Source organism: Lutjanus erythropterus, chromosome 16 (assembly GCF_056507025.1).
Source record: "Lutjanus erythropterus isolate fLutEry1 chromosome 16, fLutEry1.hap2, whole genome shotgun sequence".
Taxonomy (NCBI): Eukaryota; Metazoa; Chordata; class Actinopteri; order Lutjaniformes; family Lutjanidae; genus Lutjanus; species Lutjanus erythropterus.
Window position 1 is genome coordinate 31,168,807 of NC_139332.1, and position 19,431 is coordinate 31,188,237.

General features: G+C 39.1%; 1 protein-coding gene across 1 annotated transcript in view; it reads left to right on the plus strand.

Annotated features, from left to right (window-relative positions):
• rnf19b (ring finger protein 19B) overlaps positions 1-19,431 on the plus strand; it is a 54,296-nt gene that overhangs the window by 29,751 nt on the left and 5,114 nt on the right. The window contains exons 3-6 of the mRNA XM_084738854.1: positions 11,897-12,096; positions 15,266-15,410; positions 15,566-15,728; positions 18,923-19,037. Of these exons, the coding sequence (XP_084594980.1) occupies positions 11,897-12,096; positions 15,266-15,410; positions 15,566-15,728; positions 18,923-19,037 (623 nt within the window). The remainder of the gene's footprint in view (positions 1-11,896; positions 12,097-15,265; positions 15,411-15,565; positions 15,729-18,922; positions 19,038-19,431) is intronic.

The following is a 19,431-nucleotide window of genomic DNA, read 5'->3' on the forward strand; positions in this document are numbered from 1 at the left end:
AATATATCATAGCAATAAAATGCACGCATGCACATCTGGTGTGACCAGTAGCAAATGGTGGCTTCACGAGATGTGTAACTCTTCTCTACTTGTGCAACTGTTGCAGGTGTCACCGATAAACATTTAAATGATTTTTCATAAAACCTAAAGTGGAACTAAATGTGTTGTAGCTCATTGGCAACAGCAAAAGTAACATAGTCTCACTTTAAGATGTTTTTTTTTAGCAAGCATATAACAAAAACTTGAAAAGGTAATAAACCTTTATTGTGATGTGTATCCTGGCTATCTATCTGCTCATTTGATTTAAATATTTTCTTTGCAGAAGTGAACTTTTTGGCCTTATCATTAACACAACAGCCTGGGAATTACTAAAGCAGTCAGGGTTCAACCTGCAGGGACCACAAATAACCGCTGCAGATTTATTAGAAATGTGGGTGAGATATTTTATCGTGGACCACAGTAAAAGAGGCGCTATCACTCTAGATTTGACCTCTTGCAAATTTCAGTCTTCCTTTTACAGATTAATTAAGTTTGGTGGTTTTACTGTCTGTATTGTGTCACACGTCTGCTGTCACTGTCAGAACCATGTGAGCGCCGAGTGACAGCATCCATTTCTGTTTTTGCAGTTCCTTGTTTTTGTAACAGCTACAGAGCCTGAGTGTAAATCTATTAGTTTGTGTGATTTTCACGCCCAGTGGGGATGAAAATGATGCCCGAGATTGCTATTATAATAAGGAGTTTCCTGAAAACTTGTGTGCCTGTTGCTCGTTCTCTTTGGCTTTCATTGGGTTCTCTGTAATCGTCCCGTCACTTTCTGTATTAACTAGTAAAACTGTGACCTAAAAAGTAGTTTATTCACCTAAATTAAACCTTCAGTAGAGCTCATGCCTAATTGTAACTTCAAGCAGAGATTATTTTTTTTATATTCATGTGATCAGCAATTTACGAAGATACTCTTAGATTTTGCACTGCTGCACAGTGACTAACATCAGACTTCCTGATTTTTAAATTACTTGACTTTCGATGAATTCCTTATACTGGAAAATATAAACAAGTCAGGGGTGTAGTGGTAAACACAGTGACACAATACTCGTTCTCCCGCATTGATTGATGCAGTTGATTTAAAAACAGGTGAGGAAACTCTCAGCCTCATTTCAAAGAGGTGAAACTTTCAAAGAGGTAAACTTGGGTTTACCCTCAACTAAAGCCTGAACTAAATGATGCTAAAATATATTGGAAAAAATCGCCTAAATTTTGTCCAACAACAAAAAAATATGAATATGTGTGGTCTGTATTCTGATATCAGTGTAGTATTTTACACGTGAGCTTACAAGGCTTTCAAACATCAAATAAACGTATCTCATATTGTATGTGTGAATTATTCCACCTAGTCTGTCTAATTTTCCAAGCTTTAGACATAAATTTAGCGCATTCTTTGCCGCCGTGTCCAGCTTTTTGTTGTGTCTCTGTGTCTCTGTTGGCTCATTCAAGAGCTTGCTGAAGCATGCACTGCTACGCCCTGCAAAACCGCACCTACCCCTGCGAAAAATACTGTGTTTTTAGGGGGTGCAATTATAATAACTATTGTTTTAAGAAGGCTTACATGTGTTTATGTCTCTGTATTTCTTTCCCTCTCCGTTTAGTGAACAGCGTGATCATCCTCTAACCAGTGATAAAAGTGAAGAATGTAGGTTTAGGGTTGGAACCGGAGGCGAGTTTTGGGTAAAGGTTGCAGTCAGTCGTGTAGGTTGAGAAGGTTAAAGATAAGCCCACAAGGGATAAGTTTAAGTCAACACAGTATCTTGATAACAATAAGTGTGTGTTTGCATCAGTGGTATCATAGCCGGGGAGGTCGACTGCTGACCTACATATTTACTGTGATGATCCTCCGCCTGACGCCAGCGGTGACTCACCACCTCTTTAATTCAGACAAGTTGACTAAGTCCAAATTATTATTCATCACAAATGGCCCAGGCTGGAGACGGACACACACACACACACACACACACACACACCTGGCAGCTATGGCCTCAGACTGTCTGTCACTGGAGAGGTGACTTCCACAGAAACAGTGCGATTGGTGTGAATTTTTTCAGTATAACTGTGAATGAAGTGTTTATAGCTGAGAATGGACCGATATTGTGTGTGTGTGTGTGTGTGTGTGTGTGTGTGTGTGTGTGTGTGTGTGTGTGTGTGTGTGTGTGTGTCCATACAAGTGCTGTATATTGGCCCACTTGGGGTAAAGTTATGTAAATGTGATCAAGTGTTATCATCTTATCTGTTTCACAATAGATCCATCAGTCAGTTTATACAACAGTAACTAACAAGTGAAAGATAAACAGATTTGCAGGAGTTTAGATCCAACTCAGAATGCAGTGGTTGCCTGTTTAAATGCTAATAAGATGGGGTTTGGTGTCAGTACTCAGTAAATAATAAGTAAGTAGTGAAGTAAATAAGTGGTATCAAAACTTCAAAAGAAAAAATGTGTGAGAAAACAGCTTTATAATAAGGTGCTGTCCTGGACTAAAAATCTTATTCTAAGGATAAAATAAAACATGTTTGTTTGGTGCAGACTTCAATAAATATCAAATAATCAGTGTTTTTTTCAGTAAACATGAAAATTGTCATGCAAAACTTCCATTAATCATAATGGCATATTGCACAATTCACAATTTCAGTCAAAATAATCACAATGCGTCTTCTTCTTTTTTTTTCCCAACCCAATCGTGCAGCCCTAACCCAGATCTAGGAAAAAAAAAATAAAATATTTGTATGATTATGCCACAAAAACTTTTGAAAGTCTCATACAAATAACTGCATAAAATGTGGAAGGATTATTACAGGAAAAAACGTGACTAACACGACAAAGCACGTAATAAATTATGAAGCAAACTTTTTTTTAAAAGACACCCAGCCCTGTTAGATACATAATAAAACAGCAGAGGACATAAATTATATTGTGTTTGCAGTTTACAATAAATTATCAGAATTTTATGGTGTCTAAGTACAGCTGTCCTGCAGATTGAGAAACTCTAAATGACATTTAGAGGAATAAAATACCAGTGACTTTCACCAGCCTGGTTATTAGACCTTTAAAGGGATAGTTCAGATTATTTGAAGTGGGTTTGTTCGAGGTATTTATTCATAGTCAGCGCATTACCTACAGTAGGTGGCAGTCGACAAACAATGTACAGCTGTGGACAGGAGCAACAGAAAAACATAATCCATATCAGCGTACGCTATACTTAGAATAATTTCACTGCTTTACTTTGCAGTCCTTTCTGACAGGAAAATGCAGTTATATAAGCCAAATATGTCTCTCTCCACAGTAACCAGATTCCTTTGGCAAAAACAGTCATTTTACCTCACAGAACACGGTAGTTACTGGTTCACCGCTGCCTCGATCAGTTATTTTGTTTGTGTTATTGTGTGATGTCAGTATTTTGAAGGGTTAGTTTGGATTCATGGGAATCACTCAATAATTCAGACAAAACAAACAGATCAAGGCTTCGGTGGACCAGAAACTCGGTGTTCTGCGAGGTAGAATGACTGTTTTTGTTCACAACGACGAGCAGCAGTTCTCCAGCACTCTAAAAATAAATTGTACACCAACTGTTCAGCTCCAAACAGCAGACAGACAGAGTAAGTGACTACCTTGGGAACATAGTGGAGCATTTAGCAGCTAAAGAACAGAATATTTCCCTCAGGAGCTGGTAGAGTTAATTTTGGACATGAGATTCATGAAGCAGACATAAACATGACTCACAATGAATGATGAGTAAATAACACATTTGCAACTTTATAAGGCGATACTATGTTAATGTTGTGTTTTTGTCTTGTTTCTCTGCCCCCAAAGGCTGGGATCCACCCATATGACTCAATTTTTAAACTTGATTAAATCATGGTTTCACTTAAAATTTTGTTGCACCAAACTTCAAAACCAGCTTTAAACTAAGAAAGATTAAAACAGATTTTTAAGTTTCAGTTTAGTTTTTACTGTAAACTTAGATTAAATATAATTCTGAGGCACCAACATTTTAAACTCCAATTTAAACTGTGATCCAGTTTTAAATTTGAACTTACACGTGAAGAGTTTGACTTTGAAAATGATGTTTAAAGTCTGAGCAAAAGTTATTAAGTTATTTGAAGAAATTTCAGGGACAGACTCAAAACTGATGAATTTTATGACACATTTCTTGTTTGTTTTTTTTCACTCCAATTTATCAATTAAAACAGTTTTTCTCAAAGAAGGAGGAGCTTCTCTGCCAAGCCATCATGAGCAGACTAACTGGGCTAACTAGCGAGCAAACAATGTAACATTTTGTTTACTTTATAGCCAGGTAGAAATCAATGTCATCTTTAACAATGTCACACTTGGTTAACATTAGCTTATAATAGAGTTGTTGTTTTTTTTACTTTTTAGCTAGCTAGCACACAGTGTTACCTTTTGTTAACTTTTTAGTTAGCTAGCAAAGAGTGTTACATTTTGTTAACTTTTTAGCTAACATTAGCTGGCAAACAATCTAACTTTTTGTGAAAGAATACAGAGTTTTTTTTGTTTGTTTTGTTTTAATTTGGGTAAGCAAACGTCTCCCTATTGATTAAACACTGTTTAATTTTGTTTTAAATCAGTTAACTTGGATTTAGCAAACAGATATCAGTTTTGAATTTTTCTACAGAGCTCTGCCTAATTTTAAGTGGATTCACTCCAATTAGATTAATCTTAGTTGATTCAACCCAGGGTAAGAGGCCTAAAAAACAGTGCATGCTGCTTTAACTTTTCAAAAACGAAACCTTCCGTCTTGTGAAAAGAAAAGAAAATCCTGCTCGCTGTTTTTGCTCAGCGTTACACTATTTTTCACACCAACATTTCAGTCACGATTTGTCAGGATTACACACTTGATGAAGGTCAACAAGGACCGAAACGTGATGCTGGGCAGGAGCAGTGCACGGTATCCTATTTTCTTTTCAATGAAGCGATATTTTCCTGCGCACCTGCATATGACATAGTTGGCTGTGAAAATATATCTTTTGAACATAAGAACTGATCCTTAAAATATGATAACATAGATAAGCATCAGAAAATTACAGTGAATGAAGACAACTTGTTTGGACAGCATCGCTTCAGACAGCCACACGCAGCTTGAAACAAAACACACTGAAGTCCTCTTGTTTTCAGTTTTGATGGTTTTTATTTTACAGCTGATAAATCCGTCTGACTCGTCATCTTAACCACCATAACAACACAGTCGTTCACCTCTGACCTGTTCTTCTCATCCACCCAATGAGGTCTCGGCCTGCGTGATTGTCAGGCCCGAGTAACCACTGAGAACAAAGAGTGGTCCTCCGCCGTCTCCTCTGGCTGTCAGTTGCTATGGCGACTATCAATGCAGCATAGAGGGAGCGTTGCCAGGGGTAACAGGAGTTGGGACTTAATTAAACAGATCAATACGTACTCGCTGGACTCGGTGTGCATGTGTGTGTGTGATTGTTCTGAATTCGGTGCCTTTGTTGTTGACTGGTGTGTGATGTGTGTTTGTGTTTTTCATGTCTGTGTGTGAGTCAGACTGAAGCACGTTCAGTTCATCCTGGTGTTAAATACAGACTGCTATTAGAGGGCATCTGTGTGTGTGTTCTAACGTTGCGTTTACGTGCTCGGCAGGGTTCCCAGGTGGCTCATGGTGGAGCTGAACACTGGCAGGACTGTCTGTGCACGTTCCCTCTCAACACGCAGCATGTCAGCACTCATAAAACTCCTCCGCCTCTCATCCCTCTCCTCCGTCTCTTTACTCCGACTCTGTCTTGTTGTGTTTCACATTTACATGATCTCACATGCCCCTATAAACCTCCCGGTATGTCCTTTTGTTTTAGCTATCTCCGACCCTCTCCGTTTGTCTCTTTTCTTCCTCTCCCATCCTAGAAATGTCAGCACAAATTCCCCTCAGCGCCGCATCAAAATCCACCAATCATGAGACAGCGTTGACGTGGGATGCTCTCCCAGGAAAAGCTGTGGTGGCAACATGTGCTTTGTACTGCAACAAGTCCTGACTGAGCCAGATGACGAGCACGAACACTCATATGCTCTATCTTTCCGTTTCTCTATAGTTGTTTTAGACATGCTACTGTAAAAGCATGGCTAATAGGGTAATACATTTCCCCACATATTGTTTTAAATTATTATGTATTGTTGCAGTTGTTAAGCTCAGGAATACAGCAACACTTCTGTAGTTTTGGCCAATGAAAGACAAACTAATTGACTGAAGTGTTTATTTTAAAATTAATTTTGAGTCAGTATGATCACACCAGAATGCATAAAACAGACGTTGTTGTTATAATGTTTTAAAGATTTTTATGAATGAAGACGTCCATTTTCGTTGGTTATTACATAATGCACTATATTACTGCATTTTCATCAAAAAAGAGCAAATATATAAATATGTAGTAATTAATTAATTACAAAATGCGAACAATTTAGACTGTTTATTACAATATGTAGCAGATTATTACAAAATGTGGGTGTTATAAGGCCTACATGATGAAATAAAAATGTATTACATTTTGTTGAGTTATTACATAATGCATCGTTACATACCTGCAAAACTAAAGCTAAACATTCCCATCAACCTCAGCTGAACTTTGTGTTTAGTGCTGATCACTACTGCACATATTCAGTGGGCTGTATAGGCAGGAAGTAAATCCAGAAGCTAGGAAACATTTTTGGCTAATGCACCAGGTGAGCAACTCTCACTGGACTGAATGGACGCCATTTTTACGTCCCGTGTCTAGTTCATATAATATATCTATGGGTTTCACACCAAACTAAACTAAACTAAACTCCAAAAAAAACAACCAAAAACTTTGATTTTCTTTTAAATGGACAATCATTAGATGTGTAATTTGTGGCACAGTTCAAATAAGATAAATAAATGATGTCTCTCACCATAGACCACCGTTCATATTTTTTTTAAAAGTAAGGTCCTATGGGGCGCAACAGAAGGGGAGGGACTGTGCCTCTCCATTTTGTTTCAATTTGGGTGCTTTTGTGCCTTTAATTTATAGAATACCTGAAGATATAAGGGCTGCAGGCAGGAGTTGAACCCACGGCCGCTGTACAGGACAGACAGCTTCAGTATATGGGGCAAACGCCCTACCATCTGGGCTCCCAGGCCACCTTCACCTCTGTATTTCGTGCCAGAGTGCAGCGTCATACAGCTGATAGCATGGCTGTTGACTCTCAGGTATTTTAATTACACAAGCAGAATGGAAAAAGTCAATCACAGTGACGCATGATGACAAGAGCTCAACAAAAGAAGAATGAGCGCAATGCCCTCAACAGTATTTAATTCTAATGATTTATTTACATTGACTTATTTTTGCAGAGTTGCTCAAAGCGTTTTGTTTGTTCTTGTTGACAAAAATCACCAGATTGGCATTTGAGTGACGTTGCATCACAAACAGATTGTTCTGTTCTGTTCTCTGTGCGATTAAAGATGATGAAAATGGGATTGTGGGAAAACAGGGATTTCACATTGTGGTCAGAGAGTTGTTGTTTTTTTTAAAGGGGAACTGGTTAAGAAATGGGCTTTCTTGTGAATAGCTGGTTCATTACTCATTTGAAAGTCTGTTGCTCTGTTTCTGTTTAGGCGAGCTCAAACCAGAGCGCTGATGTTGCAGAACAAAATGCCAAACTGGCATCTTTTGTGTTTTTGTTTCATCTGAGTTGAATTTAAAGTTTATAGTTGTTTAAGCGTTGAGTCGGTGTAGTGACCATTTGACCTCCGAGGCCTGTTGAAATCACTGTGTATATTTGTTTCATCAGTACAAGAGAAGCTGCTGTTCGTAGATGTATGTGTTGAGACAGCAGTGATGTCTAAATCCTCACAGACGAAGGGTGAAGTGTCTCCGCAGGAATGCCAGTTCTTGTCTCATCTTGTCCTGAGAAAGAGAACTCCTGTCTCCTCTGATATTTGTTAATTTATTCCGTCCTGAGAACAGGCCTGTCACAGCGTTTGAGGAGGTGGTAATGAGCGACATGTTGGGGCCGACGTGTTGGAGGCGTGCCAAAACAATTACAAGTTTGTCGTGTTATCGCTTCTTCGCCGCGCTTCTTCCTTTTAATAGTATAACTCGAACAGCCGACTAACGTGCAGGGAACTGGCATCGTCTTTGTTTGTCAAAGTAGAAAAGAGGCAAAAACTGTTAAAATCCCTGCCTGCTTTTGTTATCACTCCTCCAACATGTTTTCTCCCACTTAGCTTGGTGACAATATTTGATGACGGGCCTTCTTTGTGATTTATTCAGTGATTGACAGCCTGCATCTAAGTCTCTCTCCCTCTCTTTAATTGCCTTTTTTGTCCTTACTGTTAGAAAACGCCACTCTTTTTGCTATATTTACCAATTCTTGCTCAGAAGTGTGTTGGCCTAACTTTAGTACACAACAAAAGAATGGTTAGTCTGGTGCGGCTGCATTGAGAATATGTAATCCTCATCAGGTTCGGGGGGGTGACATTACATGTAACAGGATTACGTAATCAGGATACAAAAAAAGGTAAATGTATTCCAATATAGTTACATATAAAAAACATAATCAGATTACAGATACATTTAGTAAAAAATTGATTATTAACAGGGTTACAATACAATACAATAAAATACATTTTAAAATAAAGAATAATATACTTCCATGTGCAGTGTGCACACATTTCAGCACTTCACTGGGTGGAAATTCACCATTATTTTATCTTAAAATCACAAAGGAGGAGCAACATCACATTACAGCGACAGTCCTGGCCTCAACTGTTAAAATGCTGTCGCAATCCAAGAGCTCAACATCTAATTCATAGAATCATTTACAGCTAACTTTAGCTTCACAGACCAACTACTAAGATTAGGTGGAGAGGCCAACCGCTAACGATAGCTTCACAGAACAACCGGTAACATTAGCTACACAGAACAACCCTATGCAGACCAAGCGCTAGCATTAGTAACAAAGGCAAGCAGCGAATGCTAGATACACAGACTGTCAGCTAACATCACCTACAAAGACCAGCCGCTAATGTTAGCTACACAGAACAACGGTGAATGTTAGATATGCAGACCAACAGCTAACATTACCTACAAAGACCAGACACTAATGTTAGCTACACAAAATAACTGCACACAGACTAGCCGTTAACATTAGCTTTACAGACCAACTGCTAGCATTAGATACGCAGACCAACAACTAATGTTAGCTACAAGAACCAACCACTAATGTTAGCCACACAAAACAACTGTACACAAAGCAACTGCTAATGTTAGCTAAACGGACCAACCGCTAACATTAGGCACAGAGGCTAACCACTAGTGTTAGAGACGTTGACCAACTGCTAATGTTAGCGACAAAGAAATTCAGTTAGCTAGCTAACCCGTCAATACTATTACTACTATTGCAACTACTGACAAATATTTTGGGACTGTAGGTGTTGATGCTAATGACCAGGGTGGTGTGAATAAGCCTGAGTGTGAGTGTGAAGTATGAATAAAACAAACATTGACCATAATATCTTATATTAAACAGTTTCTGCTAAATGATTTCACCATATATTGAGGTAATCCAAAAGTAATGAAAAACAGTTTAACCTTGGGATACTTGGATTAAATTACTGACTACATTTTTGTTAATAATTGTATTGGAACACATTTTAAAGTAACCTCTCAAGCCTGTTCTTCATGAAGTTACCTGAAAACAGTTTTATTTTGTTGGTTTTTGTCCCCACAGAGAGAGCTATGCTTGTTGGCAGGATGTTCAAAAACACAAGAAATTCCAGTGAAATGTGGTGGAAAGTTAGACCACAGGCCAAGAATCAAGTGATTTGTTCAGGGGACGTCTGCAGTGTTCCAAGATTTATGAACATTTCTGCTATTTTCTCATGATGCACTGCACTTTCTTGCATTACAAAAAACCTTAAACAGTAATTGTGATTGTCATGTTTTGTCCTCCCCTGCCTAACATCAGTCCACCAAAGCAAGTTAATATTCAACACAAATTCCCTGCTGGTTCGACCTTTTCAGCATTGTGTTTCTGAACTCAGAATAACTCCACCCCTGCTGTATTTACACGCCTCGCCACAGTGAACACTCCGCTCCTCTCTGTCTCCTTTCTCTGTATTGAACTTTGTGAGATCCATATTGATTGACCTCATCCCGTCTCTTCCCCTCCTCTCACAATGTTGTTACTCAGTGATTACTCCATTGATCAAACCTTCTCTCCTCTCCTCTCAGTCCACAGAGAGCTCTCAGGCTACGTAACGTCCCCATTAGTGGCCATATTGGAGATTCTCTTCTCCTAGAAACTTAAGTTAACAATTAGCTGCATTTATTAAGTTAATTCTCAATTATGGAAAATGTTGCCAGACCTTTGGGGATACTGTTACACAGTGTGGGGAGAAAAAGGTCAAACTTAAGTTTAAGAAAGAGAGCCACAACAGATAGTATCATTTTATCATGTCTGTGTAGCTAATGATAGCAAAAAGTGGAAATATCTCAAAAATAATTGGATGGATTTCCACGAAACTTTGCTGATCCCCTGACTTTTCCAATAGCACCATTTTGAGGTTGACATTTGTGGTTTCAAGTGAAATATTACAACAATTATTCATAGGATGGTCATAAAATTTGGTACAGGCGTTCATGTCTCCCCTCTCACTCTGTCCAACACCTGCAAAACAAATGTCACATCGGCCTCAGCCGAAGCTTGTCTTAAGACTAACTGCAAACTATGATGCATCTCTTTTGCGAGGAGGATTATATTCTGGCAGAGTAAATGGATTGTGCAATACAGCCACCCATTTTGGAGTCTCAGGTCCTCCATTATTTCATTGTCTGTTTGGTGTGCAGTGTGTGGCCATTGGACACTGAAATGATTTTAATTTGGTCCAAAATGTTGTAGCTTTGGTTTTCTGGACTTGATTAATCTGTTGATTAATTTGACTCTTCGTGTTTTCATGCTGTGCTGGTGAAGCAGACTGGCTGGCCACAGTTTTAGGTGTTGTGTTGGGGTTGGACATTGTGATAGTTTTCCCTCATCGACCACTGAGCCCTTGACCATCGTAACATCATGATTTAAAGACCGTCTGTATTCGAGGTGGTGTGACACCCTCAGAGTTGCCGTAGAGTTGTTGCCAATGTTCCACTTTTGACATTAGGGAGAGAAAATAAAAAGGAATTGTTGCTGCTGTTCATTGCACTACATCTCCATGTCATGGTTGTTAATCTCCCTATAAACACAGCTAAGTTACGGACATGTGGTGCCAAGACAAACAGCAACGAATGGAAGCTATGGAAGCCAAATCCCAAAAAAGAAGAAGAAGCCTCAGAAGAAAATAAAGAATTTAATACACACGATTACATATTTGCTTTTCTTGTTTAGCCAACAATGGCTTTTTTAAAGATTTTTGTTTGGCTTTTATTGCTATTTAATAGTACAGCTTTAGTCAGACAGGAAATGAGGGGGAGGGAGAGGTGAAAATATGCAGCAAAAGGCCACTGGCTGGAATCAGTCCCATGGCTGCCGCTGAGGACTCTGAGCTTCTGTAAATGGGGCGTGTGCTTCACTGAGCCAGCAGGACGCCCTAAAAATGGCTCTTCTGATTGTAAAGGTTGCTGACCCTGTATTTAACATAACAAAAACACAACAATTCTTGTTTTCAGGTGATTTTACACAAATGAAAACACACTTAATAATATTATTTTCCATTTCTGCCATGTGCTGCCAATAAACCCTTGTAAATCTTACACGCTGGACTTTTAATATCAATCATCACCACAAAATAATCAGCAAATTTCTTTTTTTTTCTGACTCTTCTTCAGTCACCACCTTTTTGAACCGTCCTCTCTGTCTGTCTCTTCCTCTCAGATTTGCCGTCATCGCCTCGGGCTGTGCCAGCTGTCCCAGGTTGGTGTGTCGCAGAGAGGGCTGCGGTGCCGAGTTCTGCTACCACTGCAAACAGGCCTGGCATCCCAACCAGACCTGCGACTCGGCCCGCCAACAGAGGGCGCAGTCCCTGCACACCCACAGCAACCACTCACCCAGCTACACACAGGAGCAGGGGCCTGGTGAGTACCTGGAGGACGCACACGCACACACACACGCTCACACACACGCCTCTCAGCCTCCCTGCAGGGCGACTGGATCAGAAGTAACCACAGTCTGGCATACACACTCACACATTGTGCAGGTGCGTCAGTGTGCTTTTGCTGCAGACATAAACAGACAGATAAAATCTTCTCCCCCAGCATTTCCGACTTGAAAATATTCTTCACACCTCTGAGAACTCTCTGTCTCTGTCAGCCTTTATCACGTCAGTCTGTCAGAGCGCTGAGTCAAACTCGTCTCGCGTCTGTCGTACCGGCTCCCCGGCGTCCTCACCGCTGGGTGAAGCGTGCATTGTTCAACTGAGCGTGAGACACTATTTATATCACAGTTTCTCCTCTGACTGCAGCTCCCTGCATCCTGTCATACAGCATTTTAAAATGTCACCATAACATTTCTTTATCTAAACTTAGATAAGTCAGATGTACAAACGGCCACATTGACTGTTGTTTACTAAAGTGTTTTATAGTGTGATTGTTGTCAGTTAAAATTCATCAACCTCAACAGTTAAATTCACTGAGTGACTTAAAAAAACAGTAATTGCATTTTAACATGCAAAATACAGTTTTTGAGCTGTATTTGAGGAATGCTGTGAATAATCAGTTAAAGGGCAACTCCATCTGCGTTCTTTTCCAGGTTTTTCAAATGAGAACTGGCACTCAGCCACTGTGAGCTTGTCTCCCCTCCCTCAGCCTTGGGGGTTTATATGTAACAGCATCATCATGCAGAAGCCTATGTCAGGTCACGTGGGAAAACGTTTTTTAGAAGGGCTTGGGAAAAAATAGCATTTTGATGCTAAAACATTCGTACAAAACATGACAAAAATTTGAATGTTCAGATTTGAATACATAAGGAACATCACCAGGAGGCTGCAGAATATATAAAAGTCTCAATAAACAGAAATTAATGGACTTTTTGGATGCAGTGGAAGTGGACATAGTGAATCTGGGAGTGCTATCAGATGTGTTTTTTAAATACAGTTAATAGAAACCATTTTGGGACCATTCTGTATTGTAGATATGCAGGAACTGTCCTTGTTCTTTCACACACACGTGAACTTTTCTTCAGAAGTGGGGGCATTTAGTTTTCAGTTTGACATTTTGGGCAATACTGTGTTTTGCTTTCTTGCATTAGATGTGATGATTAGAGGGTGACACAGGATTGGATTTTCACTCATGTCCCATCCCACTTCCACAGAAATACTCCTATCCCTTCTTAATCCTGGAAGAATGACTTGCATCCCAACCTGTCTCCTTCGATCCAAAGTCCACATGACATGAACTGGTCGGTTGGGAGCAACCAGCCACTAGAACAGACAGAAGATGATAAAAATCATTAAAAAAGATAATAAAATAGCAGGTATTCTTTGTAAAACTGCATATTTATATATAAAAAAAACTGACCTGATGTTATTGTGGTTCCAGCTCTTGCCCACTCCCATTGACTGTTCTTCCTGTCACGTCCCAGTCCTGTGATTAATAATGACTCCCATCTTGTAGGAATCCTGCAGGAAACCCATGTTGCATGGGATTCCCAAAATTGATGTCACCCTCCTGTCTGTGCTGTGAATACGAAACTATAGCCTGGAGACAGTTAGCTTAGCTTAGCATAAAGACTGGAAACGGGGGGAGCAGCAGTCTTTATGCTAAGCTAACTAGTTGCTGACAGTAGCCACATATTTACTGTGCACAGACATTTGAGTGATTATCAATCTCTCATCTAACTCTCTGCAAGAAATCAAACAAATGTAATTCACAAAATGTCAAACAGAGCCTGGCTATCAGTTTCCAGGCTTAATGGTAAGCTAAGCTAACTATCTCTTGGCTGTAGCTTCATAATTACAGCAGAGACACAACAGACGTATCAATCTTCACATCTATTGCTCTGCAAGAAAACAACACAGCCCATTTCCCAAAACGTTGAGGTTGTCCTTGAGTGTTCTTGTTGTAGCGATGATGGATACAAACATGAAAATCTCCACAAACATCCGTGCTTGTGCATGCAAACATTCTTGTGTGTGTGTGTCTTTAATTCCATTTTGATTAAAAATCTATTAACTAAATCCCTCCAGCTGTCCTCAATCATTCTTCCTTGACTGTCTTTCCCTAATTCACCACTTCCAGTGCGCCTCTCCCTGCCAAGCACTCAGAGGAACCGAGAGCAATCCAGAAGGACGAAACTGACTCATAGAAAAATCCAGGCCGCTCCCTCTCTGTCTGTCTGTCTGCCTCCCTGTCTGTCTGTTCACACCTGCTGCTTAGTCAACTGGATATAGACAAAGGAAGAGAAGAAGAAGACATGGGAGGGAAAGAGATAGAGACATAAGAGGAGAAAAGATGAGAGAAGGAAAAAGAGAGGAGGAATAGAAAAAAAAATGGGAGGAGAGGAAGAAAGAGAGACAGCAGTGTGTGTGTTGAGTCGTGTCAGCAGAATACAGACTACACAGACAATAACAACTGACACACACACACACACACACACACACACACACACACACACACACTGAGATCTGTCAGAGTCTCTTCAAGTTAAAATGCCAAAATGCCCTTTAAAGAGCAGAGAGCGGTCTGAAGCATCCAGAATTCAAATACACAGTAAATCGACTCTTTTATTTTTGTCTTTCTGGCTTTCTTTCCTTTAAAATGCATTAGAGGACAAACTGCTGCATTTGTCCAATCCATTACACTAATGAGGTTTGATTTTGTTGCCAACAGAAAAGGGGGAAAAAAAGAAGAACTAAATGGAACCATTGTGGGGTTTTTGTTTTTCTTACATTGAAGATATTTTAACCTTTTTCGGTTACTATATTCTTCTAGTTATTTTTAACCTTTTTGACTTTTGATACTGCACATTCAAACAAGGGATTTAAATATACTCCTTGATTTGGTTGAAGGGTCTTAAAAGCTACATTTCTTTCTGAGTCATTGCTGCACAGTTCACAGTTTCAAAACAGATGTAAAATGGGAAAACACTTTGGGATTTGGATTTGGGATTTGAGGGGGCTGTTGAGCACTTCCATGCGAGTGTTGACCTTTTGGGAAATATATGCTTATTTATTTTCTTGCTGAGAGTTTGATGAGAAGATCGACTTGTAGTTGAGTGATGTCACTAAGTGCATCCTTCTCTCTGCAGCTGATGACATCAAGCCCTGCCCTCGCTGTGGTGCCTACATCATCAAGATGAATGATGGGAGCTGCAACCACATGACCTGCGCCGTCTGCGGCTGTGAGTTCTGCTGGCTCTGCATGAAGGAGATCTCCGACCTGCACTACCTCAGGTACTGAAACTTATTATTTCTCTTTTTATATCAGCTGGACGTCAGAGTTTTTCAGTTTTTCAGTTGTGTAACTCACAACTTATCCTTCTCTCTTTGATTTCTCTTCCTTCCGGCTTCCCTCTCTTCTTCCCTCCCTCTGTGTTTCCCTCCATCAGTCCATCTGGCTGTACGTTCTGGGGGAAGAAGCCTTGGAGCAGGAAGAAGAAGATTTTGTGGCAGCTGGGCACCCTGATCGGAGCTCCAGTCGGCATCACCCTCATCGCAGGCATCGCTGTTCCCGCCATGGTCATCGGCATCCCCGTTTACGTTGGCCGCAAGGTGAGAAACAGTCGAGGAAGAAGCTTCAGCTACTGAAGCAGTATAATAAACCTAATTAGTAAAGAAGTAAAGGGCTTTGACTTTTGAATGATGACAGAAATGACTGCATGTTTGCTGCAGCAGTGCATTGCTTTGCTTCCTACATCATTTCTCCTGCTGCTTCTCTAAACTGAGGGCATATCAAACATCATTTACTGTGGGTAATAGACTGATTATGGGCAAGTGCGTCATTCAGTCAAACTCAGTCAAATAATCTGAACTATCTATTTAACACCCATTTTCAGCTGACATTTCACCAAAACTCACTTTCAAACTAAGAGGAAATGATACAGGGGATTATGAAACATTATTTATGTGTTCATTATCTTACACTGGAACTTTAATATATAAAAAAAAAAGTGTATAAAAGTGCACGCTGACGCTAAATGTTTCCTTTTTTATTTTCTTCTTTGTGAGTTTATAACTCAAATGTCTTTCACACACTTGAGACTTTTTTTAATCTTTATGGTCAGTTCACTTAAAGTTTATCTTCGTCCACACTGTTACAGAAACCAGAAGTGGAAAACCACAGAGCTGTGGCCACAGACACACACACACACACACACACACACACACACACACACACACAAATAGTCTGCAGCACTACCTCATCATTCTTTCACAGTCACCTCTGGTGATTATCTGGAATTTACAGGGTTGCAGAACGAAAACCTTTTCTAAGTTTCAGTATGCTGCCCTTGATTTTCACACAATGCCAAAAGTTTTCTAGAAGTGTCAGAAAGTACTTTCACTTCCTCTGGGCACCACAAAACAGTTTCCATTCACATCAACAACCACACTGACCTAAAGACAGACTGTGAGTTTAGACTCTGTTAGGACAGAGTTTTGGTGAAGTTAAAAATCATAAAATTATCTAAATGTTGGGCCTGGAAGTTATTAAGGCACAGACTTTTTTTTCAGTTTTTTTAAAGTTATTTTTAAGTTTTATATTGAAGTTCCTATGAAATAAGATTCAGTCATGTTTAGTTGAGGTGCAGTGGAATTAAAGCAACTGAAATAAAGTAAATTACATCAATTGATTTACAAGATGTGAATTGGACTAGAAATTGTGAATTTTCTGTGTTGTCTTTTTGTGTATTTGCACTCACATTAAACAAAATAAAATCCAGATAATGAAAAAAATAAGACGTGTCCGGAGAGCTTAAGAAACCACAGACTTAAAAAACAGACCTCCTCTGCCTTAAGGAGAAAAACAAGCAATAACAAAAAACTAAAGAAATAAAAACCAATCCAACATAATTCAGGGAAATGCAGCCCTAAAACAAGACAACAAGAAACAGTCAATGACCAAAAAAACTAACCAACTATCTAATAAAAACAAACAAATACATAAAGAAAACAATACAGGACAATAGGAAGAAAATAAAATAAAATAAAAAAAAAAAATAGACACCATGAATTAAATATGATGACAGTTTCCATTTAAAAATGTCTAAAGATGATGATCTCTTGATGATCTGTACTTATGTTTTCCTTTTCCTCCACTACAATATCTGAGGAAGTATGACATATTTTGTTCCTTTTTTCTGAAGAAAATTTGTGTCAGAATTGTGCATCTTCTGCTGGAAACAGCTCAGGTTTGAGTGTCTTTTGTTTGTCTCATTATTTGGCTGTTAAATTGGTCTAAAATCTTGATCATGATTTCTAAAACCTGCAGATAAATGTGTTTGTGTTATGGTTTTGTCAGGTTGGTTATGTTTTTATATTAGTGTGTCCTAAAAGGCAGTGCTGTTTCAAAAAATAGGAAGAAAATTAAATGACAAACAGGCATTTGGTTGAAGTTTTTGATGCACAGTAACATACTGTAGCGCTCCCTTGTGGAGGACGGCAGAACGTCACTTTCACTTGAAGCCTTGAAAATGTGGCACAGTGCGACACGTTGGAAGTGGTTAACTAGTTAGATGAACTGGAGCATGAGATGCAGCAGCTCACCCACACACTGTCTGCTCCATATTCAAACCTGTTAAAGAGTTTCAGAGCTGTTTTTTTTTTTTTTTTTTGGTCGTCTTAGTCAACGAATGTCTGAATGTTTTCAGGAAATGTTTCAGTTTTTAGCTCATTTCAGTAGTGAGAAAAGTGAAGCAGCCTCGTTTCTCTATGACGAGTTGTGACACAGTTTTTATTCCTCTGAAAGGATCGTTGAAGGCTGTTTAAAATAAATAGGTTTGTGTGTAAAATGTAGATCAGAGATGATTCATAATGAATCCCTGCAGGAAAAATCTTTCTGTAGTATTCATTCAGCCAAAATACACATTTACATACATACATAAAAAGAAGGTTTTTAGAAGAATACATGTATTTTACTTTCTGATTATATGACAACACAGTCATCAAAACTGTCTATTTTTCCTGATATTTCTCACTCCAGGCTGAACTAATCTGAAATGATACAGTATGTGAGGTTTTTGAAAGAAATTGGTTAGATTTACAAAAAATGTAATGCCAAAAAAAAAAAAAAGTTTGAACACACTGAATGGATGAAAAATAGTTGTTCATCACCAAATCATATTATACATCAGTTATAATGGGAGCACAGTTTTAATTTTTAACATATCTGAATCTAAAGATAAATAATCAAGACACAGATCATGTGTTTTATACTGTAAAAACATTGGATCGGCCAAAAAGGCTTAAAAGTAAAATTTTGCATTGTTCTAAAATTTCTGAACATTTCAATTATGTGCCTGTGACGTGAGTCTGTCTACAGTGTGGAGGGTTTTTTTGTGCAAAGTGGGTGTTTGCTATTTGATTACTCAGCATCAGTCATAAGAGGAGGAGCCAAATCCTTTAACGCAACAAATTGAATTGTCCCTTGGTACCGTCAGATATCCTCATCATTCCAACCAAGCTGAGAGGAACAAAGAGAAACGGCAACAAACAAAAAAAATGGCAGCAGTAGTTTTTACACCATGACTGTAAGTTTCTATTGTTACCACAGAGTGTTGAAGTGAATCTTCTACCAGTGACACATTGAGGATGTCTGTGTTCATGTTCTTGTCATTTTAAATTTACCAAAAGTCTGAACTCCTCCAAAATCTGAAGCCTCCACCCCTCCCTACTCCCCTCGTTCATCTCCAGCTCTGAAACGTTTGAGGCGTCCGTTAACCGTCTCTTCCCCCTCTCCTCTGCTGCAGATCCACGCCCACTACGAGCTGAAGAAGTCGTCCCGCCACAGAAGGAACCTGGCCATCACAGGAGGCGTGGCCCTGTCGATCATCACCGCCCCGGTCATCGCAGCTGTCAGCGTGGGTAAGAAACTCAACAAGACCGCAAATCTCTCAGACTGATGGCAAAATAATACCAAGCACAGTTTATCTGTGTCCAGAGACGCCTAAAACAGGACGAGAGCTTCTTTACTAAATGAGAGTTTAGAGAGATTTATGCTTTTATTCAAAGAACAGATACAACCAGACAAATGTGACACATTTTACAGATGCAGACTTGAATTACTGCAAAGTTTGGATATATATTGTCTTAATAAAATAATATAAAAGTAGCCAGCCATGACCTAAGGATGTGCAAAAAATGACAGTAGAGGTAAAATAAAATAAAAAGGATAAAATAGAATAATTAACTATTTAATATCACAATAAATAATGTAGTCTGGTCTTTGTTAAAAGTTCACATTCAGATGAAACAGGTG